At 33.7% G+C, this 12,939-nt stretch overlaps 1 protein-coding gene across 3 annotated transcripts; it reads right to left on the bottom strand.

Moving 5' to 3' along the window:
* Window positions 1-266: 266 nt before the first annotated feature.
* Window positions 267-12,806, bottom strand: traf3ip2l (TRAF3 interacting protein 2-like). Of its 3 annotated transcripts, none has more exons than XM_042726103.1 (10): window positions 12,651-12,806; window positions 11,459-11,543; window positions 8,289-8,965; window positions 4,913-4,955; window positions 4,690-4,757; window positions 4,069-4,166; window positions 3,903-3,971; window positions 1,786-1,899; window positions 1,630-1,704; window positions 267-1,374 (listed from the first exon to the last, which is right to left on the bottom strand). In XM_042726103.1, exons 2-10 carry the CDS (start codon window positions 11,488-11,490, stop codon window positions 1,228-1,230), a joined length of 1,323 nt encoding a protein of 440 aa, XP_042582037.1. In that variant the 5' UTR covers window positions 11,491-11,543; window positions 12,651-12,806; the 3' UTR covers window positions 267-1,227. The 3 variants fall into 3 exon arrangements, with proteins under 3 accessions (XP_042582037.1, XP_042582038.1, XP_042582040.1); XM_042726104.1 differs by having other exon boundaries at window positions 12,765-12,786; XM_042726106.1 differs by lacking the exon at window positions 11,459-11,543 and having other exon boundaries at window positions 12,651-12,792.
* Window positions 12,807-12,939: the final 133 nt, after the last annotated feature.

Here is a 12,939-nt window from a genome sequence, read left to right as displayed (position 1 = left end):
TCTTGAAATATTTCAGTTTGTGTGCAATGAATCTTAAATATAAGAAAGTTTTCTTTTTTGAATTAAATTACAAAAATAAAGACCTTTTCCATGATATTATAATTTTTCACATGTAGTTATTTTGACTGAATTTGTACTGTAAAGCAATTGGTTGAACTCCTATTATTTTTAAATATACTCTATAAAAAAGGTTGAATTGAGATGAGTTGTGCTTTTGTCCCTCAAAGCCTTGATGTCTGTTCTTATACAAGTTATATAACAAACCATCCAGATTATTTCATTTATTAAATGGGTTTATATTTTTTAAAAACAAACTATGATCATCTAAGAACATGAATGACCATGAAATCTCCATGTGAAGCTCACAGCATAAAAGTTTTTTTTTCTTCGGGAACAATTCTGATTCAAAGAGAAATTCTAAGGCACAATGCACAAGCGGTTTTTTATAATAAACAGTACAGTGTGTGAAGATATTGTAGTACTGGCTTCTTTCAGGTTCACACAACAGCAAAGAAGCATGATGAAAAGGTTTATGTCTTTGAAGATTTCTACTCGACTATAGCTATTCTATATTAAAAAAAATTTTTTTAATAGCTATCGGGTATGTTACAGAAAGTTTCATTAAGTCCAAAGGTGTGGTGACATTTATCATTGTTCGTCGAATGTTTGCTGAAAAAATTGATTTCAATAGAAATCCACAAGATCAAGAACTTGGCATGGAGCAGAAGATTTCCCCATGCAGATTTCACAATGAGTTCAAGTTGGTCGCATGGATTTGTGTCAATGACCAACAGAAAGCTGCTTGTTTTTAGTGTAACTTCTGTGGAAGCACATCACTACACAACTAACAGTGGACCTTTTCTGCCCCCAAAATTATTGTAATTTGATACAACTTAATACAAAGTAAAGAAAAAACTGAGCTAACTTCCAAAAATCACTGCTATCCAAATAATGTAACTCATGAACTAAATACATATGTAATACACATGTGCAGTTCTTCTACATGTCGGGACACATTCTGATGTATTCATCATTGATGAGTTGTGAAATATTAATTAATTATGACATGAGGTTTCTATAAAGATTACATCTAACAACTGTAGCTTTAGGGATAGCATACTAAACACTAATCTAGTTGCTCAGAGGGGTAAACCAATTTAAAATGGATACCAGGCCTGTTTACAACTGGCATATCATTGGTCTACATACAGAAACAAACCTAGCCAACTAAATTGGGATGGAGACAATGGTGGGCAGCTCTCCTATGGGTGGAGGGTTGTACTTCTCAACACGCATGAGTCGACGAAGAATGTCATCACGGTCTCTGGGCCAGGTGAAGATTTGTGTGCTTTGAAGCCATGAAGGTACGTGGCACTGACAGAAAGAAGCAGACACAGAAATGTTGTAAACTAACAACGAGGCGTCATTACATCTGAACTGGATTTAAGTGGAATCCAATGAAGCAATCCTTTGGGTGTTCCTATAGTACTGTACAAACAATCACAAATGTCTTTTGCTGTTATCGTAATAGTTAATCGCGAATTAGTATCTTGGCTCCTTGAGCGAGTACTTGTGCAAACACAAACATCCTGTCTGTTAAGCAATTGGGTTTATAAGTTGCAGTTTTACCTTCTTAGCACCGGGAAACAAGATGGGGATGAATCTGTAATTCCTGGCACCGTTCTGAATGAACTCATTTTGTAACTAAAAGACAAAGCACTCTTATGAGTCAACTGACAAAGAAAAATAAAGAAAAACCTACATTCTGTTCCACTTAAGTTGTACCTGCTTGTGTATGTAGACAGTGTTGAGTGTTTCATCATTTTCCATGAAAAACGAGGCATTAGTCACAATCTCGTGGTACTTTGGACTAATGACTATGATGATCAGATAGTCTTTCTGTGCATAACAGAACACAAACACACAAAATTAGACAACTGAATGGACATGAGGGAACATCCAGATACTCAGGAAAAAACTAAATCTACTGAAATTATACATGCAAGGTTTATCATTCTCAGTGCAGTACAAAGTTTTCAGAAATATGTCCTCCCCCATTTCAACTCTTAATTAAAATTATATGTTTCAGGGTTACATGTTTTTAAATTATTTTATTTTTATTAAATGTTCTTTTCTTTCCCGTTCCAAAAGCATAAAATTAAAAGTTTTGTTGGATTGTTTCCTGCCATCATACTTTCATCAAATATCAGTCACATAAATAAATGATGTCCAAGCTCAAACTGGCTGTATGCATTTAGAAGCAAATATCGTTGAGAACAAATAGGAAACACACTGCCTTTGTGACATTGCCACGTTGAACCTATTCAGTTTCTCAGCACAAATAAATTCACCCAAAAGCAACCACTTTCATGGTCATGAATTTGAAAGGGAATATGTGATAGTATGTTCAACTGTATGTCAGGGATCAATCCTTGCCATTTAAAAAAGTTTTTAAGGTTAAATGGTGACATTTTATCAGACATATAATGTCAATGAACCAAAAAATGTGAGATTTGTGAGAGCTGAAGACATCCTCAACAATGGACAGCACCTCAGAAAAGGTTGTATGTGTTGACGATAAATAGTGATGTTAGTTCTTCCACTGTTTGCAATTCAATAGTAAACACTGCTGTATAAATGCAACCATTGAACAAGTTTTCCCAGCTGCGCCTTGTTCTATTTAAGAGGTGACAGAGTTTGCATGTCCTTGATGATATTAGGATTAACATTTAATTTTTTTAGAAGCCAAAGATACATGTGTAACCTTTATCAATGACACAGTAGTGAAAGTCTATTCAGGAAAACAAAAATAAATAAATGATTGCAGATGAAAAGTTTATTTACACCAAGAAGCAGCAAAAAAAACAAACAAAAAAAAAAAAAAAAAAAAAAAAACACCACAGTCATTCACACATATTACATTTAAAGCTCACTAATAATAATAATAATAATAATAAAAAATTCACTAGTTTTAATGCACTGGTTGCCTAAATGAATGCTACACCAGTCAGCAGAATGGAATAATAGATTTTTTTAATGTTTTGTTAATATTTTAATGTTTTTTTTATCTCCTGAATATGCTGAATATTTTTGAATATGCTACTGTATTCATTATAATTTGCTAATTTATTGCTCAATAAACATTTCTTATTTTTATCAATGTTGAAAACAGTTTTGCTGCTTAATATTTTGTGGAAACCGTGATAAACTACTATTCAAAAGTCTGCGGTTAATATGATTTTAAAAAAGAAAGAAAGAAAGAAAGAAAGAAAGAAAGAAATTAACATTTTTATTCAGCAAGGATGCATTAAATTAATCAAAAGTGACAGTAAAGATATTTATAATGTTACAAAAGATTTCTATTTCTGCAGCTGAACCTTCTCTTCAGAAAAGAATTCTATAAATGCATCGTTTTTACAAAAATATTTAGCCACATTGTTTTCAACAATGATAGTAATAAGAACCATTATTAAAACTGAGCACCAAATCAGTATATTAGAATGATTTTTGAATATATGAAACTGAAGACTGAAGTATTGGCTGAAAGATTTCAGCTTTGCCATCACAGGAATAAATTACATTTTAAAATACAAAATCACACATTCACTCCTTCTAAATACATTTTTCCTCTATTTTTCTAGTGTTTTTTGTGTTTGCAGAGACTGTTGTACCATTAATAACATATTTATTTTTCACTCTGGTCTATTGTTGTCATATCATCTCTTTCCAAAAAACCTGCTCCTAAATGCATGTAAAACCAAAACTGTTTAAACTGCCCTAGATACAATCTTTAGGTGGTCCTTGCCCAGAATAATCTGCAATGTGGACTAGATCTTCTGTTGTGTAAGTCAAACTAGGAAAACATGCTCTCTGAAATACTAGCAGGCCTGGTTTCTACTTACTTCGCTGATGTATCTCTCCATGAAGTCAATCTTGCTTATGCTCTTGAACTGTTGTTCAAACATGTCAATCTGCGCAAAAAGAACAAAGAGACTGAACATGATTTCAGGTAGACCCCATATCAGGAGACAAGCATGGCTGCAAGGCAATGTCTGATGCTTGTCTTACATGAGTGTAGAAGCCGTTGTGTCTCAGTAAGGCGACAAAGTTGATGATCTCTTTGACATGTTTTTCACTGTCTGCTTCATATGTAACGAAGACTTTCCCTGCAATAATGAAGAGTGAAAAGGAACATAAAATTCCTCCCAGAAATATAACTCAAGATATTATATTATATTATAGTACAGGTAAAGTATTTAGAGTGAACTGTTTTTAGATGAATTTCCTTGCAGTAATGTAGATCAAGATATTCAATATATATATATATATATATATATATATATATATAATATATATATATATATATATATATATATATGTATATATATATATATATATATATATATATATATATATATATATATATATATATATATAAATATAAATAATATATATTTAGAGTGAACTGTTTTTGAAAAAAAAATATATATATATATTTTTTTTTTATAAGTGCCATGAACTAAAATTAATCTACTGTATATATAGCCGGTTTTTTTTTTATTTGAAGTTTAGGTGATAACAGAAAGTTAACAAGAACTGCCATTTGCTTATTATAGTCTGATGTTACTGGCACATAGATCTTATTCAAATTTGACATTCTTTCAGTGTTACTTAACTATTTGCACTTACTCTGCTCCAGGGATAGGGGGGCTGTGCTTGGGGTTAGTTTAGCTCGCGGGTGAGAAGAGGTGTGGCCACTGGAAGATATGAAAGCACTATATAAAGACCTCAGACAGCTACGTTTTTTTTGTATTAGTGAAAATCAGAAACCTATGAAATCATTTACAATACAATACAAGACTGGCTGTCCCATATTAATTGTACAGAAAAACCCATCACAATCACACATTACCTATATGTGAACTCTGAGGCTGATTGTCTGCTGTTTTCAGGGCCTGTTGGAGATGAAATGATGAAGTGAGTGAGATGTGAATCTGCACAGGGCTCAACATTAAGCATTGACGTGCTTGTCCTTTGTCTCTCCCAAACACTGCCAGGCTGTGCGAGCTTCAACTGGCACAACCTTGTTATTGTCAATAAATTTCAAATTGTCGGTGCTTCCCAAGCTATTCTTGTTATTGCCCTTTTATTCAGGTTACTTGGGCATAAAAGCCTCTTTTACTTGTCCTTTCAAAAAATCCACTTGTCCCAGACAAGCTTTAATGTTGAGCCCTGCTGCATACACTGTTTTGTCATGTAATTTTTACAATACAGTAACATCTCAATAAACTGATTTGATTATATATAATTGGTTCCAACCTGATAATTTGAGTTACACTTTACAAATTTTTATTGTGGATACATGACCATTTATAATGTGCTTTTCCATCATCTGGTTAATTACTGTTACCATGTTCACTATAAATGTGCACTAACATTTCTTTTTAGTAAAATTACATTTACCATCTGCCTTTTGTGTGTGGCAACAGCTTACCATTAACTGTTCCAAACAAAAATCTAAGGAGGATTAGGAGTGACATTTACACATAAAATGAAGAAATAAGTTATCAGTTTTATAACTGTAACTACTTTTTAAATGGACAAATAAATAGGCATATTTAAAAGTGCTTATTTAATTAATGTTTTAAAAGGAAGTTAATATAACAATACATTCATAAAGAAGTTTATGTGGGAACATAAATTGACATGAAAACTATTTAATCCATGTTTTAAAATGTAGTTAAATAACACCAAAAATTAGCAGGTTAAAAGTAATTATTTATATGCACATTGTAAACTGGATTTTGCAAACTGCTTTTCTTTGTTGTTTTATCAAAGGCATTTCTTTATCAATTTGTTAATCAAGTTAGAAAAAATGCCATTGGTCATTTAGTGGGGGCAGTGGCGGCTCCAGGATTTTTTGTTGTTGGGGGTGCTAAGGAGGGGCTTAACAGTTCTGAGGGGGTGCTAAACAAACTAATTAAATTGAGTTAAAGTAATGCACATCTATAAACTTCAGCTATCTAAATACCAGGCAAATGCAGCCACCTTGTGTTTTTTATATACATCAGCTTTGAAAAAGGTCAATTTAAAAAAAAATTCTGTGGTATTAAACTTCTCATATGCCACTGTTATTAGCAATATAACTTATAATGCCAACTGCCAAATATGACACTTACAAATTAATACAATTTATGAACGCACATAAAAAAGAGAGAAAGTATGGATTTTTTTCTTTTTTCATCAATTTTTATATATATATATATATATATATATATTTTTTTAATGACCATCAAGTGTCAGTCACTCTCAATGCCTGGCAGGAAAACATGGTAAATTCTAACTATTTTTACAATAAATAAAGTGCCGACAATTCATACAACTATTTCCACACAGTGTTATAGTGGACGGGCACGCACTGTGGTGGGGCCCCTGCGATAACCTCCCCATGCTGAGTTGCATTGTATCATGTGTCTACGATAGCCAGAGATATTGTCAAAAGCATAAAAAATTGGGAATGTTAAGAGGATTTAGCATTTCCAATTAATGTAGGCCTGTTACTGTCTTCTTATTATTAGGCCTATTATTATTATTATTATTATTATTATTATTATTTACTTTTATTATTAAATTAAATGAAATTATTGCCCCGCACTGCAGGAAAATCAAAGTTTAGGCTATTAGCTTACTCCTCATTGAAAATGTTTTTTAAAAGATTATTTTTTTTTTAAACAGGTCTATTAATTTATACAATTAATTATAGGCCTCTAATTTAAATTATTAACACTGCAGTCATCTATGAAAATTAAAAGCAGCTTTATTACGCGCACCGATTTTCAGAAACAACCTGTTTAATGTGAAATACATTTCTTTTTATGGTTTTCACTATATGGGCCAACAGAGAAATATTAAGGGAATAATTTAAGACATTTATATACTTTTATTAGCATGTTTAAGTAGTTTCTCATCTCTCATTGTCTCAGCGTTAGAAAGCTCCATCAGTTTTTTTACTTTCACTTTCTCTATAGTGAATTGACTGACGTTCACCGGCATAACAGTTTGCACGTTTCTTGCTTGTATTGCTTGACCCCTCCCCATAATATCAATCAATTTCAAGGATCCCCTTCAAAATGTGATTGGGCTAGTTTTGGGTAGCAATTGGGTGGGTTTTGTTGTGAAAACCTGGCAACCCTGGGCTACAGCCCGTCAAGCCCCGCCCTAGCGCCACTACTGAGTAGGGGCAACCAATTAGCTTGCCAAAACCAAAAAGGCCACCCAAAGTACATGTAAGATGGACTGTCAGTGGACAGTCAGAGCAGGAATTTATATCAAATGTCATTTTTTTTTTATTATACAATTGAGAGAGCATTGCAAGGAAAGACATTGAAAACGCAGCTACTTATGTTTTTACTGCACTTTACTATTCAAAACTTAAAAACTTGGTCAGAATAAATTTAACCAACTCAAGCTACTACCAAATGTGCATTTCTAAGAGACAACAAGTGATATTATTATTATTAATATTATCAGGCAACCCAAACCTGTTTCTTGATTTGAAACGATATCACTCTTTAAAACATACAGAAACTAAGAAAATTAATTTTTCTATTTAGATACTTATTTTGTTAAGGAAAATTAATGGTCTGGTTTCTATAACTTTCACTTTGGAGCAAAAATCTGGCTTTAAACTTGAAAGAAATAAAGATTTGACATTTATTGTGATAATTATCGATATCGACTGATATGAAAAAAAATATTGTGATTATTTTTTTGGCCATATCGCCCAGCCCTAACTTTACACAGAAATGCATTTTAATTAAAAACATTTCCATACATTTAACATTGGTCTTAACTAAATTGTGGGTGGTCAGTGAATAAAATGTGGGTTTCAGCACCACGCATAAACTAATACAATGCTTAGTGAATTTGCTCCAAAGTGCAGTTTTGAGCATTATCTAATCCACATATTTAGATGTTTCATCTTCTAAGATGGGTGCCGCTTTTAAAATGGAAACTGGTTGCTTTAATCTGACAGTATACTGGCAAAAAATGCAATTTAATCTTGTTGGCACAAGCTGGATAAATTTCCCGTAGGGTTGATAAAGACCCCTGATAAAGAACTCAGCACATACAGTATGAGGCAATTTTAATGACAATAGGCTTACGGAAGTTGGAATTATTCATAATGTAACTTACAAATCAACAAGTTCCATGTAAAAGAAAGAAGCTGACTCACTTATGAGTCATTTATAATAGACATGGAATTTGAACAAAGAACTGAGACTTACGAGAAGGCCAACAGGGCATGTGGTAATGTGGCCTGTAATGAGAGCCCTGATCCATTTGATACACATCCACAGGGTATTGACTACAGCAGGGCGGCCCACGGGACACGCAGGGGTGCGGAGGCATGCAGTAGCTGTGAGGCGTGAACGCAGTTGGAATAGAGCGCAGTGAACGCGGCTGTTCCAGACTTCCCTCTCCCAGACTGTGCCTGTCTGGAGAGCAAGAGTAGCTGGAATCCCCAGGATAACTGCAGTAATTTTCAGACACTAAGCAAGAGGGGAGGTTGCCACTGGGATATTCCACCGAACTGCTGCCTATGGAACTCGAGTGGAGCAGGTCCCTGTTGTGTGGGGTGCTCAGGAATACTTCCGTCTGACTGGGAAAGGGCGTCTGGGGATTGTAGCCGGAAGGTAGACCTAGCGGGGGCTGGTAAGGGCTGTAGCTGGTCTGTGTGGATCTGTAGTTGGTCTTTCTGTCTCTGCAGATATCCTTGAAGTCAGCCTGTTCACTCAAAGATGACTCAATTCCAGACATGCAACAGTCGGTGTGAGAGAGTTGGGAATCGGTGGAGTTTGAGCCACAGATGGAGTCCTCAGTAAAGATTTTCTCCATAGTCTCGTCGTTCTCTTCTGGAAAGTTGAGGGATTGCAAACTGTTGTGGCCAAATGGAGAAATATACCTAGAAAATGAGGAAAAAATATAAAACACAAGAGTTCTTGAGCACTCTTACAGTATGTGGAAAAATGTACATTTTAAAATTAACACAATGACCAAAAAATAAAGAAATAATTTAATACTGTAGCTAGCAGATTTCCATATATATAATGAAACAGCAGTTTCAGCCAAAAAAAAAAAAAAAAGAAGAAGAAAAAAAAACTTCTTTAAACTACTGGTGCCAGATTAAAGCTGTAAACAGGGCAATAAATAATGAGAGCCCAGTGCCAGCGTGAGTTTTGGGAAAGTACTGTGTTGTTGCTCTATTTATATTCCTGGAACATTTACATATGGTTTAATACCTTTGAAACATATCTTGTATTTTTATATTTTCATTGCACTGAAGTATCTGTAAGTTGACAGTGTATCTTGTTTTTCTGATTACTGTTAGATTAGAAACATTTTAAATTCAGTTGTCACACTAAATATGATTTCAAACATAAAACAAATTATAGAGAGAGAAAAAAAAAACAGAATAAAACAATATTATCAATATCTATAAATGTGTTAAAATTGCAGTTAAAAAAAACTTTTTTGTATTAAGAAACCTGCAAGCTCCAGAAGTGCGTGGGATTTTATTATTTCTACAATATTGTGTCGCATGCACCGACCTGCTATCCAGAATGTGCAAGTTTTTTTTTTCTTCTCAAAATTACCTTTAAAAAACATTTTCTTTATCTAAGGGGTAAAATGCCACAATACAAGAATAGGAAACAATTATCATATGTTTAAAAAATTACAGGGTCCAAAACTAACACTGGGAAGTCACCAAATGTAAGTAAAAATTGGTTTTGCCAAGCAAACGAAATTCGGCTTTCCGCAAACTGGCTTTAAAAACTATTAAACTTTATTAAACTATATGGACAGAAGTATAGGGACACCATACCATTACACCAACTGGGACTTCTAAATACATAGACATTAATTAATCTGCTATTGGGGGGACTATCTACATAACTATATTCTTCTGGGAAGGCTTTCCACAAGATTTTGGAATGTTTCCATCAGTTTTTGCCAATTCATCCCATTCACAGAGTATTTGTGAGGTCAGGCACTGATGTGGGACGAGAAGGCCTGGCTCGCAAACTCATCCCAAAGGCGTTTGGCCAGTCAAATACTTTCACACCAAACTCATACAACCACTGAACTCTTCAACTATGAAATCAGCATAGTGTTGGTGACTTTCGCGCACCATGTGCCTCAGCACTCGGTGACCTCGCTCAGTGGCTTTACAGTCTCCTGCTTGATGGCTGCTGTTTCTAAATGCTATTCTAAATTTAAAATAATACCACTTACAGCTGACCATCAAATATCTAGTAGGGATGAAATTTCACAAACTGATTTATCGTAACTTAAATTCACTGTTCTCTTCAGAATGACCAATTTTTATTTTCCACTAGGGATGTAATGATTAACCGCGAGCTGGTTGAAAATCAATTCAAATATGTGACGATTCAAATCAGTTGAGATGCTAAACAAATCACGATTCAATTAGGGGTAAGAGTTTATATGTATGTGAATGTATGTCTGATAGGAACTTACTGTCTTTAGAAAAGTTTAGATGGTATTTTTTATTTTCATCTTGCCTCTGTATAATGCATATTAAAGTTCATAAGTGCAGCCAGCGCTGCTTTGTTTACAGCGGAAACCAAGGAAATGCTTTAAGCGCCACCTGCTGGCAGAGAGTGAATCGTTCAAATCTGATGTTTGTTTCATGCAGATATTTTTATGTATAGTTTCACAAAACTCAAAAAAGCCAAAGCATTCTGTTGTTGCTTCAAATTTCGAAATTATACAATTTATTTTAGATTTAAAACTGCTCATGTTGTATGTATGCAGCATCTTTGTTTGGATCATGATTAAATACAGTGTTGCCAGTTGCCTCTTATTTTAAATGGAAAGAGCATAGACAAAGCCTTATTTTGCTTACATGAAGAGATTTCTTTTATTTGTGTTATTTATTTGATTTGGGGCTTGTTTTAAAATTTCAATTTAGTTTTTTTTTATTTACATTTACATTATATTTAAATTTTGTCATTTAGCAGATGCTTTTATCCAAAGCAACTTACAAATGAGTACAATAGAAGCAATCAAAACCAACAAAAGAGCAATAATATGCAAGCGCTAAATAAGTATATTATTATTGTGTTAAATTTCAATTTCACAAAGAAACGTGCAGGATTTTGTCCAAGCAATAATAAAAGGACACATTTAATTTATAATTTGTCTTAAATTTCATTTTGTAAAAAAAAAAAAAAAACCTGAATCAAATCGTGAGTTGAGTGAATCGTTACATCCCTATTTTCCAAAAATGTTTGTAAATGTAGAATGGTTGCTTGATTTTAATACACTGGGGCAATGGGTCTGACTGAAACATATGAATACAATAATTGTGTCCCAATATTGTTCATAGAGTACCTTAATGACCATTTCTGTCATTATAAGATGTATATTTTACCTATATTGCAAGCACTGCGAAGAAGGCATCATTCTTGTGCCTAATACAAAAGAGCTGCAGCCATTCCATATCCCCAGTCAGCAATCTGTAATAAATTAATAAAATATGAACACAGGTAACCTTGAATGATGATCACCCTGTTAAATAGAACTGCATTTAAGAAAAACGAGCAACCTTTGGCTACTGAATACAGGAACCCACAATTATGCTAAGGGGATTTTTTTTTCTCTCTCTCTTTAGTTTTTTTCTCTCAACTTACAGTATGAAATTCAGTGCACTTTACACATCAGCGGAAAACACGTCAATATGCAGTGGAAACCAAAATGAGACATGGGAAATCACAGGTAATTACGGCCGTCAATATCAAATGCACAAAAGAGGCAGAGAAGGTTCTAATACACCTAATGTCTTACATTAGCATAACACTGACACTATATTATACATAATTTCTTCAGTGACTAGAACATATAATCTACTGACAGCGCTGAGTTACAAAGTTAAATCGTCATTCTCCTTTCAGAAAAGTTCAGTCGATGATTGATGGACGTTTAATTAAAACGCATAAATTAAAGCATTAAAGACTACTGTAAAATCACACGCTTATAAAAAAGTAAGCGCCAAAAACTGTTGTTATCATAATACATTAAATAGGACACTTTAGTAACATTTCTTATAATAATAATGATGATAATAAAAAGTTTTGGTTACACTTTAAGCTATCCTTGTTACAGTGTAATTATACATTTAAGTACCGAGTAATATTAATTAAATGCATGTACTATATGGTTAGGGTTAGGCTTAGGGTTCCTTGTATGTAATTATGCATAATTTATTGTTATTATAATAGTAAGTACATGTAACATGGACACTTTAAAATAAAGTGTTACCAAAGTTTTTAAGTAGTATTTTGTAAATATTTCGCCCGAAATAACAACGTGTCACTGCCGCGGGGCTACATACCATTCAGTGTCTCACATTTCGCTCTACCTTCGCAACATATTGCTACAGGTAAACACCTCTCAAAACTAAAATCTTATAAAAAAAAATTAAAAGCTTAAATACAACATAATAAAGACAACACATGGACAAAATAAAACTCCCACTCAGCTCTCATTTGACTTATTCGACAAATTAGACGCCAACGCTGTCCGTGACAAACTGTTCGCTGACGTCAAATAAAACACGTACATACCTGATCAGCAGATATAGTCGCGTGAATTATTTTATTTCGATTCCTCTAATAAATTTGTCCAAAATCGCGGGACATTATATAGAGCACACGAGTTGTAGCAGTCGAAGTACATACTGTTTGGAAGTTTCTCAACACCTGCGTATTCACACCACAAATTCCGCCCACTTCCCAGAAAGCACGTCCTCTACTCAGAGCGCTTGTTTATCAGCCTTCAACAATACAACTAGTGATGAACGAATTGTTCTTTTAAGCTGGTTCTTTTTAATTATTCTGAAGAACAGATTCGCGA

This window comes from Cyprinus carpio, chromosome B6, assembly GCF_018340385.1.
Source record: "Cyprinus carpio isolate SPL01 chromosome B6, ASM1834038v1, whole genome shotgun sequence".
NCBI classification, from domain to species: domain Eukaryota; kingdom Metazoa; phylum Chordata; class Actinopteri; order Cypriniformes; family Cyprinidae; genus Cyprinus; species Cyprinus carpio.
Note: the sequence above shows the minus strand (reverse complement) of the source record. Positions and strands in the feature narration are given on the sequence as shown.

What these genes read in the sequence shown, in the direction of transcription:
- traf3ip2l (XM_042726103.1), bottom strand. Translation starts at nt 11,490, where the DNA reads ATGATGCCTTCTTCGCAGTGCTTGCAATATAG. An exon ending in GCCTCAGAGTTCACATATAG is followed by an intron (nt 4,758 to 4,912) that starts GTAATGTGTGAT and finishes CATATCTTCCAG; the next exon opens with TGGCCACACCTCTTCTCACC. An exon ending in TGGAGAGATACATCAGCGAA is followed by an intron (nt 1,900 to 3,902) that starts GTAAGTAGAAAC and finishes TGTTATGCACAG; the next exon opens with AAAGACTATCTGATCATCAT.